Raw genomic sequence first — 22,742 nt, 5'->3', positions numbered from 1 at the left:
TGGAGACCTGGACCCCCGGGAAGGTGGCAGCCTGGCTGCGAGGTGGGTGGGGCTGGGGCAGGAGGGGGCCCGCGGGGCGCTAACGCGGCGTCGCGTCGGCAGAAAGTCGGGCGAGGAAAAGGGCAAAACCCGCGGAGTCTGTTAGTCAACAGGTGTTTATGGAGGTCTGCCGTGTCCCAGGTACTGTGCCCGGATGACCGGTGGCCCCCGAGGGCCTCGGGACCAGACGTGGGTCCCTCATCGTCCCTGCATACCAAGAGGTCCCAGGGCGGGGAGGCCATGAAAACCGAGGGGCCCTCTGTCGCCTCCCTCTTCCCTGTGCCCCAGGGCCCAGAGGGCTGTATTTAACCCATTTCTCAGAAGCTGAACCTGCCGCACAGCCAGGAAGTGGTCTGCTGGCTTGAAACAGGAGCGGTCCTGGTGTCATATCCCCCTTTTAGGCTGAGACTCCCAGGGGGAGAAGCAGAAGCCCCAGCCAGACCGAAGTGGGTGACACAGTCCCACTCTGGGGGCTCCCATTCCAGGGAGAGGCTCCCTAGGCCCAATGAGCCACAAAGTGCAGACAGACCCAGTGAGAGCCTTCTGTGGGGGCCGCTGGAGTGGGCGGTGAGTCAGGACACTCCTCCCAGCGGGGGCAGCCTGAGTGGCCTGGGGTCAGGCTCAGGGTGAGCAGCCCACTCAGGACTGGAGCCGCACTGCCAAACTGGGTTTCAGGCCAGCTCCACCACTCACTGGCTCTGTGACCATAGGCCTTAGTTTCTCTGTCCATGAAGTGGACAAAATGAGATAGTCTTGGCGTGGCTAGCACTTGTAACTCAGTTCTGGGGTCTGCTGGGAGGCAGGTGGTCCAACACATTCACTGTGAAGTTGTTCAAGGATCCATAGCCAGGGAGCCACAGATTCATGAACTCTTAATGCTCTTAATGCCACTGTGGGCATGAGGGAGCGCTATTGACCACACACCCAAATTCCCCAATGAAAGCCTGGCTCCCACAGGGTGGAATTCCTCCAAAGAGTGAGCAAGCTGCTTATTCGCCCTTGTGTCAGTTTTCCCATCTGTTTAATGGGTATGACTATCGTCCCCACCTCCTAGAAATGAGGCAGAAGTCAAATGTGTCAATATATGTAAAGCCCATAAAACTTTTCCTAGCACTAAGTAAGCGCTCAAGAGAGTTTTCTTATTTTTGAGTGTCTGCCTTGTGTCAGAAATAGGCTGGAGATTAGGGATGAATGGTTATTTAAGGCCTGGTCTTTGAAGGACCAATGATAGAAAAGACTGATGTTCAAGTACCAGGGTATGTGGAGGCTCAGGGGACAGTGGAACCAAGAGGAGAGGCTTCCCCACCCAACCTGGGGAGCTGTGGAAGGTATTTGGGGTTCTGTAAACAAAAGGATATGATGGAACTGGAAGAGCAATCCAGGCAGAAGGAACAGAGCATGTGGGGACCCTGAGGCAAAAGAGTTTTCCAAGGAGTTGGTTCTCTGGATCTGAAGTGTTGAGTTGGAGGGGTTGTGCCACAATCCTGGAAAGACAGGTGGTGACCTAATCATGCAGGGCCTTGTAAATCATGGTAGAGTCTGGCAGTAATAATATGAAGGCTGCTATTTACTGCCCATCTACCACAAACCAGGGAATGGACCAAGTGTTTGACATATATCATGTCATTTAATACACATGTGGTTAGAAGGTAGGTACTTTTGTGTTCCCATTTTACATGTAAAGAAACTGAGGCATGGATCAATCATTAATTGCTCAAGGGCTAGCTCTCAGGTTTCCCTGACTCCAAGTCCCTCGCTCTCATCCTCTATATTACTAGTGTTCAGTCTTAGGGGAACATCAGAGTCACCTGCAGGATTTGTTAAACACAAACCGCTGGGTCTAGCCCTAAGTGTCTGCTCCAGTAGTTGGGGGCTGAGACCTGGGAATTTGCATTCCTAACAGGTTCCCCAGTGAGGCAGCTGCTGCTGGTCCAAGGACCACCTTTGAAAGCCACTGCCCATACAGTCCTCAGCTACTCAGTGGCCTCAGGTGTGAAATAGACAGAACACAGCCTGAGTCCCAGGGTGTCATTGGGGACAGACGGGAGGGAAACGAGGTCTGCTGGAGTGAAGAACTGGTGAAAGGTCGTGACCCCTGTTTCCCCTCCTGCCAACCCTTGCTCTGCCGCAGGCCTAGACGACTCCCTGCAGGACTATCCCTTTGAAGACTGGGAGCTGCCTGGCAAGTACCTGCTCCAGCTCTGTCCCCGCAGCCTCGAGGCTCTGACCGTGTGGCCTCTGGGCCATCAGGAGCTCATTCTGGATGGGGTGGAACAGCTCCGGGCCCTGGTGAGCGAACTATGGCCACACTGATGGCAGGTCTGCCAACTGAGGGCGGGGGCTACTGCCGCAGCAGTGACCTGGCCCTTTCTGGCACAGAGCTCTGGGCTGCTGACAGAGAACCTGCAGACCCTGACAGAGCGGCTGCTGGAGGGGACCCAGGCCCTCCAGAGCTTAGTCCAAGGCCGCCTGGGGGACTGTGCTGAGACCCCTGCGGATGTGCTCAGCGCAGCTGTGGAGCTGGTGCATGACGCCCGTGTGCTCCTCTTCTGGCTCAACAGGTACCCGGGTTGGGGTGACTGGTAAGGGGACCCTTCTCATCCTTGGCTTGCTCCAGGACCTGGGAGAGAAGAACAGGATGGCTCTTGTTCAGACATGGCAGAGCAGTTAGCCTGTCTGGGCAGGGGCGCTGACCACCTGGATTCCCATCCTGCCCACTAGTTATCACAACAGTCTTATCAACAGCCATTAAATGGTTCTCTGACCCTTCAATAGCTGCTGCTGCTTGTCCTGTAGGTCCCACCTCAAATGTCACCTCCTCTGGAACTCTTTCCCTGTCAAGTCATTCTCAGAGCTCTACATCTCGGGCACTCATTACAGTCAGAGTTAAATCATTATTGACATAATGACAGGTTTACTGTCCGTCTCCCCAGTAACTAGAAGAGGGCCTGGTACCTAATAGTTACATGACAAATAATTCCTGTGCTGACCTCTCTAGATATATCAGTTATCTCCTTTATTCCAAAGCAACACTCATCAGGGCAGGAGCTGTGTATGCTCCCAAAGTCTCAGATGAGAAATTGTCTCCAAGTGGCCCAGCACCGCCCCTGAGCCCCTGTGCCATTCTTCCCCTGCCAGGTACCTCTTCTCCCACTTAAATGACTTCTCAGCCTGCCAGGAGATCGGGGCCTTGTGCGGGGAACTGAGCCAGATCTTGCAGGAGGTAGGAGGACATGGGCCAGGCTTGGCCCAGCCCCGAGACCAGACCAGGCTGGAGCTTTTTATAACCTGTGAATCAGACCAGGGTTGGGTGTGAGAGCTGGGGCAAGAGCGCAGGAGAAGAGGAGGCCTTGCCACTGGGTATGGGGCAGCAGGAGTATGGGGGTCTCCTTTTTGGCAGAGAAGCTCAGGGCTCTTAATGCTCCAGAGGTGGTGGTAGGGGGAGAATGTATGGTGACTTTTGGGGGCCTGGTGTCAGGAGGATGAGACCTTGGGGTTGAGATTTTGAGGCCCTATAGGTCTGGGAAAAGGCCAGAATAGGGGAAGCCGGGAGGGACAGGAGGGACCTGCCCATGTCCTCAGGAGAAGGTAGTCCCCCTCCCCCATGACCCTTACACAGGGTTAGGGTTAGGGTTACAGGGGAGGCCTCCTCTCTCTGCTTCTAGGACTTCCCAGAGGCCGAGAAGGAAAGGAGAGTCCTGAGGATCGTGAGTCTGTGGGGTGCCTGTGGAGTGCGATGGGAGCAGCGTGGGCTGGGATCAGGCTCAGCCTCACAATCTGCTCCCTTCCCCAGTGCAGCCAAGTGGCCGAGATCTGCCGCAGCATCCTGAGCTGCAGCCCAGAAGAGCTGCTGGAGCAGAAGGCTGTGCTGGAGCAGGTGCAGCTGGAAGAGCCTTCGGTGAGCCCTGCCCTGTCACCTGTCACTTCTGAGCCCTTGACACTTTGGGCCCTGAAATGGGGTCTAGGATCCCCAGCCTCCTATACTGGTAGCTGGAAACCTGTCAGGTACAGATGTTAAAACAGAGGTCCAAACAACCTACCTGGGATCTCACCATCATCCAGCACCTTCCCCAGTCCTGAGGGTCTGCATGGCATGGTCTCAGGTGGCATGTTCCTGTGTTCTGTGACGCAGACCTGGCAGAGGCTCAGGGGCAGGTTAGGATAGAGGGGAGAGGACATGAACTTTTCTGCTTTAATCTTAACCAGTTGGGAAAATCAGAGCCCCCAGCCCTGCCCTTCTCCCACCCCATCCCTCTCTCTCCCTTCAAGAAAGTTGCCGAGAATCTAGTACCTCAGAAAGCAGTGACCCCAGCTTCCTCCTGGCCCTTTATCAGAGGGTGAAACAGAGGACCAGAGAGGAGCAACAAGCCCAAAGTGACACAGCAAGTTGGAGCAGTATGCTCTTGGGGCCAGCTCTGTCCCCAGTTCCACCCACCTTAGAATCAAGCCCTCAATGACCATAGCCTCTGCCTCTTCAGGGCGTGGAAATCTACACCACCAGTAACTGCTTGCACTTTGTGTCCCGAGTGTGCACCCAGGTGAGAGCACCCCCACCCTGCCAGCTACCCAGCCCTGAGGCCTCTCACCTGCGGCCACACCAGCTCCAGGCCCCAGGAAAGCTCACTCCTGGGCCCCAATCCCCATTCCAGGTCCCCACTGACTCTTGCCGGCAGGTCCTGCCTGGAGATGAGGTTGTTCAGATCAACGAGCAGGTGGTGGTGAGCGAGGGGGAGGGGGCTGTGTGGAGGGGAGGGGGCTAGTGAGGAAACCCAGGGCTGGTGGGGAAGCAGTGGGGGTGCCGTCCCTGGAGGGGAGCAGGGTTGTGGGCGTTGCTTTCTGTGAGATGACCCAGCTCTGGAAGGTCAGGACTGATCCTAGGTGACAGCCCCACCCACTTTTCAGCTGATCCTTCCCTAGGTGTTCTCCCCTGCCTCTGAGGAGCCACCAAGGTGAAGGGCTCCTGGTGGCTTCCTGGAGGCTTCGTGAGGTGAGGCAGAAGCAGGAAGCTCACAGCTCCAAGCGTGAAGGCAGGGGTTGTTGGGCTGCATCAGAGCTCCTGCCCAGCTTGATGCCAACCCAGTGCCTCTGCCCCTCCCTGCACCCCTGTCCCGTAGGTGGGCTGGCCCCACAAGAACATGCTGAGGGAGCTGCTACGGGAGCCAGCCGGGGTCAGCTTAGTGCTGAAGAAGATCCCTGTGCCACAGACACCCCCCCAGGTACCTGTCCCCATCCACCCCCACCTGCTTTCAGACCCCTGTTGTCAGCCCGGTCACCCTGTTTCTGGTTGTTCCCCAGACACCTTTGGACTCCCCACACCTGAGAAGCCAGTCGCTGGCTCTGGCCCCACTGTCTCCCAGGTAACAGACTCTGCCCTGGGTGTGTCTTCGTGGGGGGACCATGGACGCATCTCATCTCCCCTTGCTCTCCCCAGAGTCCCATCTGAAGACGTCTTTGCCTTTGACCTGACTTCAGACCCAAGTCCTGAGCCCACCACTGCCTGGACAGGTAGTTTCAAACCCCACCAGGTAGTGGGTGCCCCTGGCAAGGTGTCCGAGTGCCTGACTCTGACCTAGATGCTGACACCCTCCCTGCTCCCTCCCTGACAGATTCTACCTCCCTTGACCCTGAGCCCCTGCCCAGCCCCCCTGCCCTCCCAGCAGGAATAGCAGAGACTGCAGGCCCCTCGGGACACCCTGACAAGGTGAGCTCAGCGGATCTGCAAGGAGGGATGTGGGCTGAGGGCCTAGACCCTTTTCTAACCCCTATATGGTCTTTTTAGAGTCCTGTCCTTGGTCGGAAGAAATCAAAAGGTACGAGTGTCCCTGACTGGGTGGCATATTGTATCCCTGAAATGAGGAGCTCTTGAAACCTTTGCAGAGCTGGGCAAGACCACCCCTCATGCTCCCCACCCAGCCTATCCTGGAAACAGCTCTTTTCTGGGGTCACACAGACCCGTGCTCCCAGCCCAGACCTCTGTGCCTTTGAGCAAATGGCTTATTCTCTGATTTCCAGTTTCCTCCTCTCTAAAATGGAGAGTCGTCCCCACCTCAGCAAAAGTGTGGGTTCATATGTCTCGGGAATGCTCATGGCGGGCAAGGGAACCAGTTTGGGGGCTGGAATTCTTTGCCAGCCCCTCACCACCTGGGCTGTGCCATGTTGCTTGCAGGGGTGGCGACGAGGCTGAGCCGCCGGCGGGTGTCCTGCCGGGAGCTGGGCCAGCCAGACTGTGATGGCTGGCTCCTGCTGCGCAAGGCCCCTGGCGGCTTCATGGGCCCACGCTGGCGCCGCTGCTGGTTTGTGCTTAAGGGACACATGCTCTACTGGTACCAGCAGCCCCAGGTGAGACACCACACACATGGGCATAGGTAGCAAGCAAGTCATCTGCTCCCATTGTCACAGGTGGCCCCCAGGCCTTCCCAGGTCCCAGTGTTCCCATCAGCAGAACAGGGAAGGTTTCTCCCAAAATGAGTTAATAAGTGTGTAAAAGCAGTTTGAAAGATCTGGGGGTGGCTCCCGTATACTCCAGGCAGTGTAGGAAATGTGCTGAGATGTTTGCCCAAGAGATATGTGGGAGCCCAACAGAGGTGTCCAGTCTAGCCTGAAGGAGTCCAAAAGCTTCTCTGAGAAAATAATACCTGGGAGTTAGTCAGATGAAAGGGGAAAGAAAACTGGGAAGGGACCAAGCATTTGCCGAGCCCAGGGCCATGAAGCAGCCTTGTGTTCCTGGTGGGAACCAGTGCAGGAGGGCTCCTCTTTCTTAGCTGTTTCTCTTGGTACCTTTGTTCCCCTTTTCTGGCTCAGAGGCACCATTTGGCTACACCTCCTGCCCTGAGGCCCAGAAACCTAGAGACTTGCAGTTAGAGCTCCGAAAACACACTCTCCCCTCTATCGCCCTGAGCAGTCTGAGGGGTGACTAAGGAGCTTCCTGGAGGGTTTTGGGGCCCCACACTGACCCTCTGTGTGATTCCCCAGGATGAAAAGGCTCAGGGCCTCATCAATGTATCTAACTATAGCCTGGAAAGTGGACACGATCAGAAGAAAAAATAGTTAAGTCCTGGGGTGTTATGGGCTGGAGGACGGGAAAAGAAGGGGGGTGGGGGGGGTGCATGGCAGTTGGCTGGGATTCCAGGCCCTGGAGGAGGCTGAGTGATGCTCTCTGCTCCCGGCAGTGTGTTCCAGCTCACCCATGACGTGTACAAACCCTTTGTCTTTGCTGCTGACACCCTGTCTGATCTGAGCCTGTGAGTGCCACCTCCCTCGCCCTACTCCCGCATAGCTCCCAGACTCTGAATGCTTAGGAGCTGGACTCAGGAGCCTGGGTCTAAATCCAAGCCCTCTGGCAGTGGATGGTCAAGGTGCTCGCTGTCTAAACCTCAGTTTCACCATCTGTAAAATGGGTGAATAAGAGTTCCCACCTCTTCCAGTTAGTCTGAAGATTAAAAGATGATGTTGATATAAATCCCCTGATATAAGAAGGCCTCAGTGAATGGAAACTCCTGACACCTGTTTGTTCCTCCACAGGTGGGTACGCCATCTCATTACCTGCATTTCCAAGTATCAGTCCCCAGGAAGGACCCCCTCAGCCCGAGAGGAAGGTAGGTCTCTCACAGGGGTGGGAGGAAGAATCAGGTCTCACCTGAGCCTCTCCTGTTCCTGGTTTGGGGGCTTGAACTTAAAGCCCCCAGCCTCCTCCCTGGCCTTCCCAAACCCTGTGGGTTCCCCACCTGCTCCCCACCACCCTAGACTGCTACAGTGAGACAGAAGCAGAAGACCCTGATGATGAGACTGCGTCCCGCTCAGCCTCGGTGAGTAGAGGACTACTTCCGGTCAGGGATGGAGGGAGAATAGCTGGACACGGGGCTCAGGATGTGGCTCTCTCTCCTTTTACCCTGCCTCAGCCCAGCCCATCTCAAACTGGGAGTCCACTCCATGGAGACATATCACCTGCTGCCTCCCCGACACAGCGCAGCCCCAGGACCTCCCTCGGCCCTCCAGCAGGTGTTCATTGGAGTTGGGAGCTGGGCATTGGGCACTGGGTGGAGGGCTGAGGGCACAGCCTTATCCTGCTCCCTGCTCCCACAGACAGCAGTGAAGGGGCACTGGAAGGAATGGTACGGGGACTAAGGCAGGGTGGCGTGTCCCTGCTGGGGCAGCCACAGCCCCTGACCCATGAGCAGTGGCGGAGCTCTTTCATGCGGCGCAACCGAGACCCCCACCTCAATGAGCGAGTGCACCGTGTGCGGGCTCTACAGAGCACACTCAAGGTCAGCCGGGGGCACTGGGCGAGGAGGGCTGTGGGCTTCAGGCTGTTCCTGGCCAAGCTCCACTCTGGATTTGGCCTGCAGCCTCAGCTCTGGGTTCCTGCCTCTGGCTTTCTGACTCCTCAGGAACTTGGCTCTGGGCCCTGAGCTCTGGCTGTCTGACTCAGGAACTCAGTTCTGAGCTTGGCCTAGCTCTTTGGGGGGGCGGGAGTGGAATTAGGAACTGAACCCAGGGCCTCTTGCATGCTAGGCGAGTGATCTACCGCTGGCCACATCTCCAGTCCCCAGCCCCTTGGGCTTAGCTCTTAACAGTGGGCTCAGTCCTGGGCCGTAGGGTCCATTTTAGACTCAGCTGTGGACTGGTCCAAGTTCTAGGTCTAAGCTGGGGTTTGAAATCTTACCCAGGCTTCTCGTGCCTGGCTGACCAGGTGCAGGGTTCTAGGTACAGGACTCCAGAGTTAGCTCTGGGCTTGGGCTCTGCTGCTGCCTTGGATGATCATGGCTCCTTACCCACTACTCCCATGTCAGGCAAAACTGCAGGAACTGCAGGCCCTGGAGGAGGTGCTGAGTGACCCCGAGCTGACGGGAGAGAAATTCCGCCGGTGGAAGGAGAAGAACCAGGAGCTGTACTCAGAGGGGCTGGGGGCCTGGGGGTTGGTGCAGGCTGAGAGCAGCCCCCAAGCTCTGACCTCTGACTCCAGAGCACAGTCCCCCCAACCCCTGTCCTCTGACCCTGAGGAGCCCTCCCATCTTTGCTCCTTGACCCAGAGAGCAACCTCTGACCTCCTGACCTCTGACCCTGGCCAGAACCCCAGTTCCTAACCTTTGGCCCTGAGGACCACCTCACCCCTACTGCTGACATGTCGACAGAGCTTTCTGGGTTCTTTTCAAGGCTAGAAGCAGTGCTAGGCATGGTCTCTCGCCAAGCTGACCCCTCTGCCTAGGCCTCCACCATTTCTGCTCCTGTCTCCCCTGAGTCGGGGGAAGTGAGCTTTGTGTCACCTCCTCCCTTCGAAGAAGAAACTCTCCTCCATATTCAGGTCTGAGGGGCACAGTCTACTCGACCCCTTTCCCTCAGCAGGGCACCCTTCCTGATGCCAGGTCTGGATGAGTGTTTATTTTACATAAGAGACACTTTTCCAACCAAATAAAGTTAATTTCTTGAAAATGAATCTGTGTGTACCTTTACTTTAGAATAAGGAGTCTGCTTCTCAGAGGGGTCTGGGATGGCTCTCTTCTGGAGGGTGGTTGACAACCCCCCCCTCACACAGCCCATTGGCCTGGGCTCTATACCTGAAGCTCCTGCCCACCAGGGTGATGGGCTTTGCTCCATGATTAAGAAAGGCTCCTACTCACATCCATCCATCCTTAGTCCTTAGGAAGCCAGAAGAGCTCCCCTCCCCCTTCCCCAGGGAGGACAGGTGGGAAATGTTTTACTTAGTCGATGGGGAAACACACCCAGCATGAAGGGCAGGTGGGCAGCCCTGGAGCCAGGGTGGGACGGGAGGGGTGCAGGTGGAGGTCTGCCTTGGGGAAGATCCTGCCACAAAACATCTCTCTATTTCTCATCCCAGCCTCACCTTCATCTCAGAGATCCAGAGCAGGGACCTGTCCCTTGACTCCACAGTCAGTGCAGGAGACCATCCCTGGCATCCTCCGTGGGGTGCAGCCAGGGCAATGGAAGGAGCTTCTGGAGTTGGAACGCCTTGGTAGAATGCAGAACGCTAGAGATCACAGCTGCTTCTGTGATCTCACCAGGAGAGGGAGCAAGACTGTTTGGAGGGACATTTCTTGGAAAAGGAGGAGTGGATGTGGACAGAGCGAAGATGGCCGAGAACCAGAAGACCTGGTGGCAGCAATGGACAGACACCACCAACGTCAGACATTTGAAATTACTGGTACAAGGCCCTTGCCTGGCCCCGTCACGGAGCTGGCATCCTGGGCTGGGCAGGGGCAGTGGCTGCACTGAGGGCCCTCTTCTCTCTCCTGCAGAGGACCACGCATGACCCCTTCATACGGCACGAGGAGCAAGTGCTCATCAACCGCAGGGACATCACAAGTGAAAAGGTAAGGACTGGGCTGGGCTGGGGCCTTCGGTGACCCTCATCCCCCAGGCCCTTTCTATAGTCCTGCTCATGGACAGACCAGGCCTTCCTCTACCTTCTTAATGGCCCGCAAGGCGACCTTACACGGCAGTGATCCCTCATGTTACATTAGTGACTACCTGCCAGTGCCCCCAAAGGAACCCTTATATCATGATAGTCATCAGCAGCGTCCCCAGTACAGACTCGAGCCACGAGCCACACAAATACCCCCCAACAATGACCCTGTTTTAGGTCATTTATGTCATGACCTCTACCCCAATGCCCGCATTCCATGATCTCGGGCAACTAGAGCAGGCCCGCAGGGACCCGCATACACGGAGAGCAAAGCTGTGGTGACACCTGCCTGAAGGAAGGTCTCTGCCTCCTCCCAGGATGCGTGGGACATGCAGGAGTTCATCACTCGCATGTACATCAAGCAGCTACTGCGGCACCCAGCCTTCCAGCTGCTGCTGGCCTTGCTGTTGGTGGTCAACGCCATCACCATCGCTCTCCGCACCAACTTTGTCCTTGGTCAGGTGGGACACTGTCTGCATCTCTGCCCCGACTGGCTCTGATGGGGTTCTGGGCAAGGCACTTCCTTCTCGCGCCACAGGTTCCTCATCTGTCTCTGATGGTTGGATTGGAGGCTTTCAGGGTCTGTCAGCTCTGACCTCTAGGGATCTGGAGGTCAAGGAAGTTTCGTGGTGGAGGAAGCTCTGGAGACCGGCTTTGAGAAATTGGTTGGATTTGTAGATGGGCAGGAAAAGAGTTGTGTGGGCAGAGGCAGGCAAATGGGCACCTGGTGAGAAACAGTGTCCAGTCTTGGCAGTCACTAAGGGAGAATCATTCTGGGTCAGGCACAGACCACTCAGCGCCAAGGTTCTAGCTGAAAGCACACGAAACCCAGTTCCTATCTCAGACACAAACACGCCATCACAAATGCCTGAGTCTCACAGAGTAAGTGGAAGCTCAAAGACCATCCGACTCAACGTGGGAGGTCAGGGAAGGCCTCCTGGAGGAGAAGAGCTTCACACTGACAGGAAACAGTAAGTAGGAGTTGTCCAGGCAAAGGGAGATGGGAACCAGGCATGGTGACTCTGGATGCTGAGGCAGGAGGACTGCAAGTTCAAGGCCAGCCTCAGCAACTTAGTGAGATCCTGTCTCAAGATAAAGCATAAGGGCTGTGGATGTAGTTCCATGGTAGAGTACTTACCCAGCATGCAGGAAGCTTTGAGTTTGACCCCTGGGCATAGCAGCGAGATTGAGGGATGGGAAAGAGCCAGCATGTGGGAGAGTTCTCTTTGCCCAACTTGAAGTTTAGTATAACTTTGTTCTTATCCTTGACATTTTAATTTCTTACACAGTATACATATATGTATTGTGCTACTAAAAATCAGTGTATTAGGCTGGGGGTATGGCTCAGTGGTACAGCACTTGGCTAGCCCACATCAGATGCTGTGTTCAATCCCAAACACTGCAAAAATAAATAACATGTCCCTTGTGGTGGCATCAGCTGAATTCAGAGAGGTGGTCAGGGGCCAGATCCCATGTTATGAGAAGGAAGATGTCCTTGAAGTGAAATGACCAGATATGTGTTTTAGAAAACTTGCAATGGCAGCCACAGTGTGGACTATGGAAGGGACAGGTCCAAGAATGGGGGAAGATGGGCCAGGCAGGACCCAGTTGCAGAGGTCCATGTGAAAGATGGTGGGACTTGGACCAGGACGATGGCATTGGGTGAAAAGTCAGATGCATTTGAAACTCTCTGGGAGTAGAATCCATGGAGCTTCCTGATGGATGTTATTGTACTGAACATTTAGTGGGCACTTATTACATGTCACCTTGTGTTCACATTTCATCATCTCATTCAAAGGGAGGGCAGGAAGGGAAGGGAAGCTTCCGGCTTGAGCAACAGCATCAGGGCTGGCACTGTGTGTCTGAATGTGGAGATGAGAGGAAAAGCAGGTTTGGGACCACGTGGAGGTTAGTGTGGTACCCGAGGTGTCCATACAATAGCTAACACAGAGGGTTTCAGTGAGGTCACACCTATAAGGAAGCCAAAGGAGTAGGACTGAGATTGTTCAGGGGTGTGGAGTGGGACAGAGAGGGCCAATCAAGGGAACAGGCAACAGGGCCAGCTGTGGAGAGGTGAGGCCTAGACGCATCCCCTGACCTGCACCAGAGTCATCTCTTTTGTGTTGGAGGCAGAAACTCAACTGCAATGTTTGCAGAGTGAGGAGAGCAGAGGACAGGTCAGGAGCCATTATGGCTCAGGAAATGAATTCAGAGTGCAAATGCCACCACCATTTTGATAATCGAGTTGGAGGGGGAAGGAGAGAGGGGTGGAAAGAGAAGGCGGAGGCCCCCTGTGTGGCTTGAGCCTCAAGGCACCGAGTCTAGTTGGCCATTGGAGTAAAGAGAGGGAGGAGAAGAGGTGATTTTCGTGATGTCAACGTGAAGTTAGGGGGCTGTGGGCTGTTAGTTGGTGTCACTGCTGTGGACAAACTGTTAGGATTGAGGTTGAGTTGAAGTGAGTTGGGTCTTTTGGACAGACCCTAGTTATCTGCCCATTGATTCATGCACCCAAGAGCATGTACTGGATCCACAATCAGGAGGACACCAGGAGTTTGGTCAGGCCTGACCTGAAGGACTTGAGGCACGGAATAGCAGGAGTGGTTGGGGCAAGCAGAGAAGGGCCCCTTTTCCTCCAATACTAGAGTTAGTTGGGTCTCTCCTCCACCTCTCTTTCCCAAATACCCTACTCTAGAGGTCAGGAGCGAAGGCCTAGAGTGAACAGCAGTCAACAAGCTGTGTGCACACGGGCCCCTCTCTAACTCCCCACCTGTAGGATGGGAAAGGAAGCTACTCTGCAGGACAGGGCTGATGGTCCCAAGTGACAGGGCTGCTGGTCCCAGGTAACAGTGCATGAGTGGTCTTAGCACAGTGCCTGGCATGAACACAGAGTGTGTTTTCGCGGGAAGGACAGAGATGCAGAAGAGTTGAAAAGCAGCAGGGACTGAGGCCTCCCACCCCGCCAGATGCCCTTCTCCCTGGCCTCCCCCCCAACCCTATTCACCAACACCTCGGCCCCTCTCTTTTTCTCTGTCACTGTAGAGACACTATCAGTTGTTCTCTACCATAGATGACATTGTGCTGACCATCCTTGTCTGTGAGGTTCTCCTCGGCTGGCTCAATGGCTTTTGGATTTTCTGGAAGGTGAGATCTTGGGACCTTGTCACCTTCACCCCTTCTCTCTGAGAGCTGCACCCTATCAAGTCCCTGCCCTGCAAACTGAGGGGTGTGTGTGTGTGTGTGTGTGTGTGTGTGTGGAGAGAGAGAGAGAGAGGGGAGGGGGAGAGAGAGAATTTTGAATGTTTGTGATACAACCGATGATAAATTGTACTAGAAGTGCAGCCTCCCTGAGTTTGAGTTCCCATCCCTGTTCCAGCCTCCTCCAGCTCTTTAGTTGGGCAAAGTTTGAATTCTGCATCTGAGAAATGAGATTGATTTACAGAGCTCCAGAGCAGGAGTCAGCAAACTTCTGTAATGCACCAGAATAATATTTGAAGCTTCACGGCCTCTACAGTTTCTGTTGCAGTGACCCACCTCTGCTTAGTAGCACAAAGGCAGTCATAGTACAGAAATGACTGAGCATGTTTGTATTCCAAAGAATCTTTTTTTAAAAATATTTTTTTAGTTTTTGATGGACCTTTATTTTATTTATGTGTATGTGGTGCTGAGAATCGAACCCAGTGCCTCACACATGCTAGGCAAGCACTCTACCACTGAGCCACAACCCCAGCCCCCTCCAATGAATCATCATCATCATCATCATCATCATCTCCTCCTCTTCCTCCTCCTCCTTCTCCTCCTTCTTTTCAGGAGCAGGGATCCTTGTTTATTTGCTATTTATTTATTTATTTTTGGTAATAGGGATTGAACCCAAGTGTGCTCTAACACTGAGCTACATTCCCAGTCCTTTTTATTTTTTATTTTGAAACAAGGTCTAGCTAAGTTGCTGAGGCTGGCCTTGAACTTTCAATCACTGGGATTACAGGTGTGCACCACATTCCCTGTCGCGACCCCTCGCCAGCAAGGGAAAACACGACACAGGATTCTTCTTTCAGCAGTTTATTCAGGCCTTGATTCAAGTATCATCTTCTAGCGACCCCCCGCCGAGCGCCCAAGCATAGCCTAATAAAGCCTCCCGCATACCAATCTTAAGCTGCCACGTGGACCTTTCTCATAGGATGGGAAGGGATTGCGTGCCAATTCTCCATATTAGGAGTTGTTTGTCACAGGCCACAGTGGAAGCCGGCGCCATCTTCTAATGGCGGCCACGGTCTAATTAGAACGGCTCACCACAATTCCCCACTCTTGTTTTTTGAGATGGGGTCTTGTTATGTTGGCTGGCCTTAAACTCCTGGGCCCATATGATCCTCCTTCCTCAGCCTCCTGAGTAGCTTGGGCTATAGTTGTGTACCACCATGCCCAGCTCTATTCCAATAAAACATTATTTAGGAAAAATTATATTTCCTATAATTTTCATGTGTCACAAAGTACTCTTCCAATTTTTCTTCTTCACTTGCTTTACTTCTACTTATAGATCCCTTGGGATGTCTTCTCCTTGGGAAGAATCTTCCCATCTCTCCCAGGCTAGGTCAGGTGCTGCTCTGTCCCCATGATAATGTGTACTTATCTATCTCACATGGAGTTAAAATTTGCTGTCAATCCACGTCCCTCTAAGTGTTCTTTGAGCCCAGCAGGGCAGAAACCTTGCGTCCTCAGGAAATGATTCAGGATCTGGCATACAGTAGGAGCTTAATAATGGATGGATAAGAGGATAGATTCGTAGACAGGTGGGCTTGTGTCTGCCTGTCTATATATGTGTATGTGCAGGCACAAACTCTAAGAGATAGAGAATTGGCGTGGTGGTGCACACTTTTAATTCTAGTGACTCAGGAGTCTGAGACAGGAAGATCCCAAGTTCAAGGCCATCCTCAGCAACTTAGACCCTGTTTCAAAATAAAACATAAGAAGGACTTGGGATGTGGCTCAGTAATTAAGCACCCCTGGGTTCAATCCCCTGTATCAAATAAATAAATAAATTAAATATATTTTTTCTTTTTTGTGTATTTAATGCAGATTCGTAGATACATATTGGTCAAAATTATATTGAAAGGTACACAGAATTCTTGCTTCCACTGCAGTCCCCTCACCCTCACCCTCTCTAGGTAATCTCCTTATATTTATAGTCTCTTGTTTATCCTCCCAGTAGTTATTTTTACAATCATATCAAATGGGTATGTATTTTTAGTCCTCCTTTTCCTGACAGTAGCTGTCAACACTGTCCTACGCTGTAGTTTGGTCACTTACTAGATCCTGACAATCTTTGCTTCCTTCTTTATTCTTTTTCTTTCCAGTACTTGAATGTGCAGGCCCTTACACATGCTAGGCGAGCGCTCTACCACTGACCTACGTCCCCAGCCCCCCCCCCATTTTTTTTTTTCAGGACAGGGTCTTGCCAAGTTGCCCAGGCTGGCCTTGAAATTGTGATCCTCCTGCCTCAGCCTACCAACTTGTTGGAATGACAGGCCTGTGCCACTGTGCCCAGTTCTGACAATCCTACATGGTGATCTATCTTATTTGTCTTTTTGTGGCTACATAGTACTCCATGAAATAAATGTGCCAGTCTCCAACCAATGGGTACTTTGGACATTTTCAACTTTATACAAATGTCATTTTGTACCTATACCGGAGAATTTGCCCATCAGATTTATAGAAGTGGGATTGTAGGTAAAATTTTTCATACAAGTGAACTTCCCCCATCTTCTCCATTCCTGTATGAGCAGGTGCCATACTGGACACAAGGCTCACAGAATTTGCCTGTCTCCCTTCCAGGTTCCCGGAGTGCTGTTTTACCTCTCACGGGCCTCCTGCAGCAGTGATCTTTGGTGTTTTTATTAGTGTTTATTTCCATTTTATTAACTGTAGTGTGTGTCACCAAAGGCAGGAGCACCCAAGTGTTTTCAGGTCACTAACTGTAGGCCACGGCTGCCTTCTGCAGTTCGTTAGCCAGGTGGCATTCAGCTGTGTGTGTGTGAGACTCCACTGTGAGTCTCTAAGGTGGCACTTGGCTTTCAACACATGGATGGGACAATGATTGCGTGTGTGTTTTGTGGCATGCTGTGGGGTGGAGCGGCAGGGTGACAGCACTGGATGGCAGTTGGCTGGCCCTGCTCTGAGAAGAACACTGAGCTCCCCATCCTCAGGGTGTGGGGAGGGCAGACTCAGGAGAAGTGTGCCCCCCCCCCCAGGACGGCTGGAACATCCTCAACTTCATTATCGTCTTTATCTTGCTCATGGGGTTCTTCATCAAAGAACTTGGTATCATGGCTGTCACCTACACACTCAGGTGAGCTGGGAGCTCTGAAGAGAGGGGGAAACATGTCTGGACTCAGGAATGAAAAGAGGGAGGTTGTTAACAGCTGGGGCTCAGCTCTGCCTCTGGGCAGTTGGTGGTGGGGCAGAGAGGAGGGAGAGGTCTGGGAAGGACTGAGGGGACACCCCTGAGGGGCTCTGCTGCAGGGTGCTTCGGCTGGTTCATGTGTGCATGGCGGTGGAACCCCTGGCCCGGATCATCCATGTCATCCTGCAGTCCTTGCCTGACCTGGCCAATATCATGGCCCTTATCCTCTTCTTTATGCTGGTCAGTACCCTCCCCCACCCTGGCCATTCCCCATCCCCGAACAGAGTCCCTGGGTCACTGGGGAGAGCAGGGGTCCTGCAGAAGGGAGGCCCAGGGGTCCGAATCCCTGGGATTCCCTTGGCAGCTTTTGTTTAAAATTTGCATGTATTTGCATGTCTTCTCTTCAGGGCCCCTGGGTGAATCTAGGGGGGCCTTGTCTCTCTGGCAGGTGTTCTCAGTGTTTGGGGTCACACTCTTTGGTGCATTCGTGCCTGACCATTTCCGGAACATGGGGGTTGCCCTGTACACTCTCTTCATCTGCATCACACAGGACGGCTGGCTGGACATCTACAGTGACTTTCAGTGAGTACAGGGTGGACCTTCCAGGCTCTCATCCCAACCTGGCAAGAAGGGGACCACAGCTCCTGAAAGGCAGGGGAACTGGGTGGAGAGAAGGGCTCGCAGTGAGAGTGGGGCCTCCAGGGCTGGGATGGCCTAGCAGGAAGTGGGTGGCCAAGGCTTTAAGTTGGGGAAAAGTAAATACCTGTGGGTGGATTTCTGAGTTTGTGATCCTTGTCCCCCTTGAAATTCCACATATTCAAAGTGCCACCAGACCCTGTTTGTGAAGACCTCTCCTGTCATGCTAAACAGCTGGGTGGCTAGGCCTTGGACTGGGGAGCAGGTCTGTGGTCACAGGGCAAATTCCAGCCCATAAGAGAGTCCACCAAACTGCCTGGGCTCCTAGAAACTCAGTTTTAGGTGGACACAATATCTTTATTTTATTTTTTATGTGGTGCTGAGGATCGAACCCAGTGCCTCATGCATGCCAGGCAAGCGCTCTACCTCTGAGCACAATCCCGGCCCTGGAAACTCATTTTTAAAATTTTATTTATTTGTTCTAACCAGTTATACATGACAGCAGAATGCTCTTCTATTCATTGGATACAAATGGAGCACATTTTTTCACATCTCTGGTTGTACATAAAGTGGGGTCACACCATTTGTGCAATCATACATGTACCTAGGATAACGATGTCCATCTGATTCCACCATCTTTCCCACCCCCAAACTCCCTCCCTTCTCCCCTTTGCCCCATCCAAAGTTCCTCCACTCATCCCATACCCCACTCCCACCATTATGAATTAGCATCTATTTATCAGAGAAAACATTCAGCCTTTGGGTTTTTTGGGATTGGCTTACTTCACCTAGCATGATATTCTCTAACTCCACCCATTTAACTGCAAATGCCATAGTTTTACCCTTTTATTGCTCAGTAATATTCCATTGTGTATATATTCCACAGTTTCTTTATCCATTCATCTATTGAAGGGCATCTACGTTGGTTCCACAGTTTGGCTATTGTGAGTTGTGCTGCTATGAACATTGATGTGGCTGTGTCCCTATAGTATTCTATTTTTAAGTCTTTTGGGTATAGACTGAGGAGTGGGATAGCTGGGTCAAATGGTGGTTCCATTCCAAGTTTTCTAAGGAATCTCCATACTGCTTTCCAGATTAGCTGAACCAATTTTCAGTCCCACTAGCAATTTATGAGTGTGCCTTTTCCCCACATCCTTGCCAACACTTATTGTTGCATGTATTCTTGGTGACTGCTATTCTGACTGGAGTGAGATGAAATCTTAGAGCCTTTGATTTGCATTTCTCTAATTACTAGAGATGTTGAACATTTTTTCATATATTTGTTGATTGATTGTATATCTTCTTCTGAAAAGTGTCTTTTCAGCTCCTTAGTGGAAACTTCATTTTTAAACCTACTACCCAAGGTTATTTTTGTGTTCTGTCCTTTACCTCTTCCTGATTAAGTCTAAGTCCTATTTCTTTCCAGTCCTGACTAAGTTGCTGAGGCTGGCCTCAAACTTGTGATCCTTCTGCCTCAGCCTCCCGAGTGGCTGGGATGACACCACCATGCATGACTATCAGTGACTTATTTTTATCCCCTTCAGGTGAGAGTAGAAGCTTTGTTGATAAATGGCCTCTGCAGTCCTGGTTCATTAAGTTGTAGGTAGGGGAAGAGAACTGCACATCTCACAGTGAAGTTGCACTGGGCTTTTGAGTTCTTGCTCTACCATACTAATCATGTGACTTTGGGCGAGTTACTTCATCTCTCTTCTTCTGAGTCTCAGTTTCCTTCCCTGTTAAATGGGATTACAATCCCATATTAACTATATCATGGATTGCTGTGAGGATCAATAGGGAAAATCTGTATCAATCTCTTAGTACAGAGCCTGGTACAGGGGACTATATTTGGGGGAAATATTTTAGGGGAAATTTTCAACAAGGTATTAATAGTGGATAACTCAGGAGATGGTATATATTTTTTTTGCCTATGTGTTTTTCTTCCAATCTTTTTATAATGAACTTGAATTAGTTTTCAAAGTAAGAAAAACCATGAATAATAGTACAGCTAATAGATTAAACTTGATAATACTGATGTGGCAGATCACCTTGCGGGACTGGTTTGAGAGTTGACCCACTGCCTAGCAGCACAGTAAGGAGCAGCTGTGATGACAACTGGGAGTAGAGAATTAGATCTTGGCAATAGTAGCCAAGCAGGCAGAAGTCCCAGTGGGCCTTGGGATAATTTCCCCACTTCATAGATGAGGAAACTGAGGCTCAAAGGGCGAGGAAGGTGACGCGGTCCTGCCTGCCATCTCCAGGATGGAGGATAGGGAGTACGCAATGGAGATTGGGGCTGCCATCTACTTTGCCATCTTCATCACCATCGGTGCCTTCATTGGCATCAACCTGTTCGTCGTCGTGGTGACCACCAATCTGGAACAAATGATGAAGGCAGGAGAGCAGCAGCAGGAGCATCGAATAATCTTTGGTGAGGTGCGTGAGATGGGAGGGTTGGGGAGGAAAAGGAGTGTGTGCATAAGCACTTAGAGCACGTGTCCGTGTGCTTGCACACTCAAGGGCCTGGAGAAAGGCGAAACAGAGACCTGGAGACAGCAGCCTCTCATCTGAACCGCCCACCCACCAACTGGGGCATCTAAGGGGAGTGGATTTTCTGTTTCTATGACAACTCAAAATGGTGCAGCTGGGTGGTCTTAGGGCATTTAACCAATCTAAACCTCATTTTCCCTTCTGTACAACGGGAATAATAATAGCACTTACTTACTACATACCTCACAGGGCTCATAGGAGTAAATGGGTGAGCGAACGCTGCTTGGCACGTGGTGTCAGTTAATGCAGTCCTATTCATTCAGGGGCAGAGCTTCCATGAGATCGGAGAAGACAGAAAATTCTGGAAGGGTTGAAGGCTGGGCTCTGTGACTTGAGAGTAGGTAGGGCTTTAGAAGCTTGCTGGTAGTATTTATCGGGGTGAAATGGGGAGTGGCTAAGTTTAGAAAGGGGTGAGAATTTCCAAAGCGTGAAGGATGGACTTGTGCATTTGTAGTTGAACACCCGAAGCAAGGTCAGGAGGCCAGAGGAATTGGAGCTGAAGGCTGAAAGTGGAGCTCAGTGGGAGCCATTGCCATGCCCTGGGTTCCATCCTGAGAGGCAGAGAAGAAAAAAAAAATTAGAGCTGAAATGAGGGGCATTAGAACCTTACTGTCCCTAGAGACTGGTCCTCCCTTGGTCTGAGCTCTCCATCCCTCCTCCCCCAGGCAGGCGCAGAGAAGGAGGAAGACTGGGGTGATGAGCTGCCAATCGTGCACTGTGCAGTAGCCCGCTTGGAGAAATCTGGTGTCCCCCAGGAACCTCTTGTGGGGGGCCCCCTGTCAAACCTCTCGGAAAAAACATGCGACAACTTTTGCTTGGTGCTTGAGGCGATACAGGAGAACTTGATGCAGTACAAGGAGATCCGAGAGGAGCTTAACACGTAGGGGGGCGGGAGTCCTGGGGTCACCAAGAGTCCCAGGAGTCAGGGCTGGGCGGAAACTCAAGATTCTTCTGGCTGCAGGCCCCCACTATTTTCTAATGAGGATCCTGGGGCCCAGAGAGGTTAAGTGACTTGTCCAGGGTCCCCCAACCTGTTGCTGGAGGAGCTGGAATCCTGACCTCTGGGTTCCTCCCATCTCACACATCATGGTCTGGTGCTCTGTGGGGGGTGAGGGATACAACGAAGGGGCACTTACCAAGGAAGAGGTGGAAGGGCTGTTCCCCTCTTCCAATGCCCCTGACGCACTCCCCGCTCCCCAGGATCATAGATGAGGTGCGCTCCATTCGCTTCAACCAGGAGCAGGAGGAGGTACTTCTGCACAGGCGCCTGTCAGTGAGCACGTTGATGGAGACCCGTTCCTCTATAGACGTGTACAGTATGGCTACCAAGCAAGACTTGCTCTCTGCGCTAGTTACCAGGGAAAAGGTGCATCTTCCCTCCACCCAATCCCCACTTGCCCCACGTCCATGCCGCATTGTGCCCAGTCCAGCCAGCCACTGGGCCTTTTGTCCAGGGTTGGAAATCTGTCGCAGTCCCAAAATCAGCCCTTCCCTAAACTCCCTCCCATCCCAGCTGTCGCTGCCCAATGGGTTTAAGGTCTACCTGTTCCTTCTCACAAGAGGCTCTGCCCCTCCCATTAGGCTCCACCCTAGAAGCCCATTAGTTCTCTAACGCCTACAAACCCACCTCTTCTTGGTATGTTTGAGCCAGTTCAGCTTCTCCTTAGAGCTAGATGCTTAACTCATCTATGGGCAAAAGACTCCTGGAAGAGGAAGCTTCTGGATAGAACAAGTGCACACACTAGCCTAATTTAGTTTCTTTCTCTGCCTCCACCCCATCTGCTGAGACAGGATGACCTGAAGCCTGGTGAATGCCTAGGCTCACCAGCTCGGAGTGGGCTACTAGTCAGCTAGAGTTAGATCTATGAAGGACTTCCCTAAGAGCCCTGGAATGGGACAACTGTTGGGGCTGGAGGTGGGGAGAAAAGGAATCTGTCATGTCAGAATAGGGACTGACAAAAAGACCTCTGGGTTTACAGGTTTATGAATCTGGCACAAATATGCTGCTTAACAAACAGAAGTTCAACTATTGAGACTGCAGGAGGGAGCCGAGCACACACACAGCCAGCTCCACAGCTTCCTGCATCCCCAGCATGGCTTGGCACAGGCTGGCAAGAGCCCAGGCTCTCCTTACACAGAGGCGGAGGCCCAGGGGCTGTGAGGGTGGCAACCTCTGCACGGCTTGTACCTGTGAGTCCCAGGTCCAGAGGAGCCAGGATGGAGAAGGATCCTGGATGAGAATGGGAGCCCTAGCGGCAAAGATGCGTGAGAAAGGGGGTACTGGCCACAGTAGCCAGGATTTGGCCTAAGGGTGGGTATTCCAGACCCCTGTTCCAGCTCAGAGCTGGATACAGCCTAAATGGACCAAGCACCAAGAAGAGAAAGGCCCACCTGCCAAGACCAGTGAGGTCAGGTGCTGTCCATTGACAATAAAGTTTTGAGTTGGAATCAGTGTCTGACTGGTACTTGCACCCCTAGGCCTCCACTCCTTTTGGCTACTTGCCCCAGGTCTGATGAGGAAGATAGACTTTGCCCCTCAAGGTCAGTTCATCTGATGCCCTCAGGAGCTTCAAGTGGAATGTGGGGAAAAAATATCCATCCCCCTGAAAATTTCTTACTTAATGGTAGAGATCTAACCCCAGCCCATAGGATTCTAAATTTTGGTGAGGGGGTGAATCTGGACTCCATGCCTGGGAGCCCTTGTCT

At 52.5% G+C, this 22,742-nt stretch overlaps 2 protein-coding genes across 2 annotated transcripts; both read left to right on the top strand.

The window, feature by feature from the left end:
* The first annotated feature begins 57 nt into the window (after positions 1-57).
* Cnksr1 (connector enhancer of kinase suppressor of Ras 1) lies at positions 58-9,472 on the top strand. The gene is made up of 21 exons (XM_048816053.1): positions 58-180; positions 2,171-2,328; positions 2,419-2,600; positions 3,178-3,262; positions 3,705-3,746; positions 3,833-3,937; positions 4,518-4,577; positions 4,689-4,757; positions 5,154-5,255; positions 5,335-5,396; positions 5,471-5,544; positions 5,646-5,740; positions 5,819-5,849; positions 6,206-6,378; positions 7,012-7,085; positions 7,209-7,280; positions 7,561-7,634; positions 7,783-7,844; positions 7,938-8,037; positions 8,122-8,303; positions 8,829-9,472. The coding sequence occupies exons 1-21, from the start codon at positions 159-161 to the stop codon at positions 9,120-9,122; spliced, it is 2,118 nt and encodes a 705-aa protein (XP_048672010.1). The 5' UTR covers positions 58-158; the 3' UTR covers positions 9,123-9,472.
* A 272-nt stretch (positions 9,473-9,744) lies between these two features.
* Positions 9,745-22,552, top strand: Catsper4 (cation channel sperm associated 4). Its single transcript, XM_015484775.2, has 11 exons — positions 9,745-9,774; positions 10,206-10,367; positions 10,777-10,920; positions 13,499-13,600; positions 16,702-16,799; positions 16,973-17,093; positions 17,302-17,435; positions 19,748-19,922; positions 20,702-20,916; positions 21,237-21,402; positions 22,016-22,552. The coding sequence occupies exons 1-11, from the start codon at positions 9,745-9,747 to the stop codon at positions 22,067-22,069; spliced, it is 1,401 nt and encodes a 466-aa protein (XP_015340261.1). The 3' UTR covers positions 22,070-22,552.
* Positions 22,553-22,742: the final 190 nt, after the last annotated feature.

Source organism: Marmota marmota, unplaced genomic scaffold (assembly GCF_001458135.2).
Source record: "Marmota marmota marmota unplaced genomic scaffold, marMar, whole genome shotgun sequence".
NCBI lineage: Eukaryota > Metazoa > Chordata > Mammalia > Rodentia > Sciuridae > Marmota > Marmota marmota.
The sequence above is the reverse complement of the archived record's forward strand: the minus strand, read 5'-3'. Positions and strand labels throughout refer to the sequence as shown.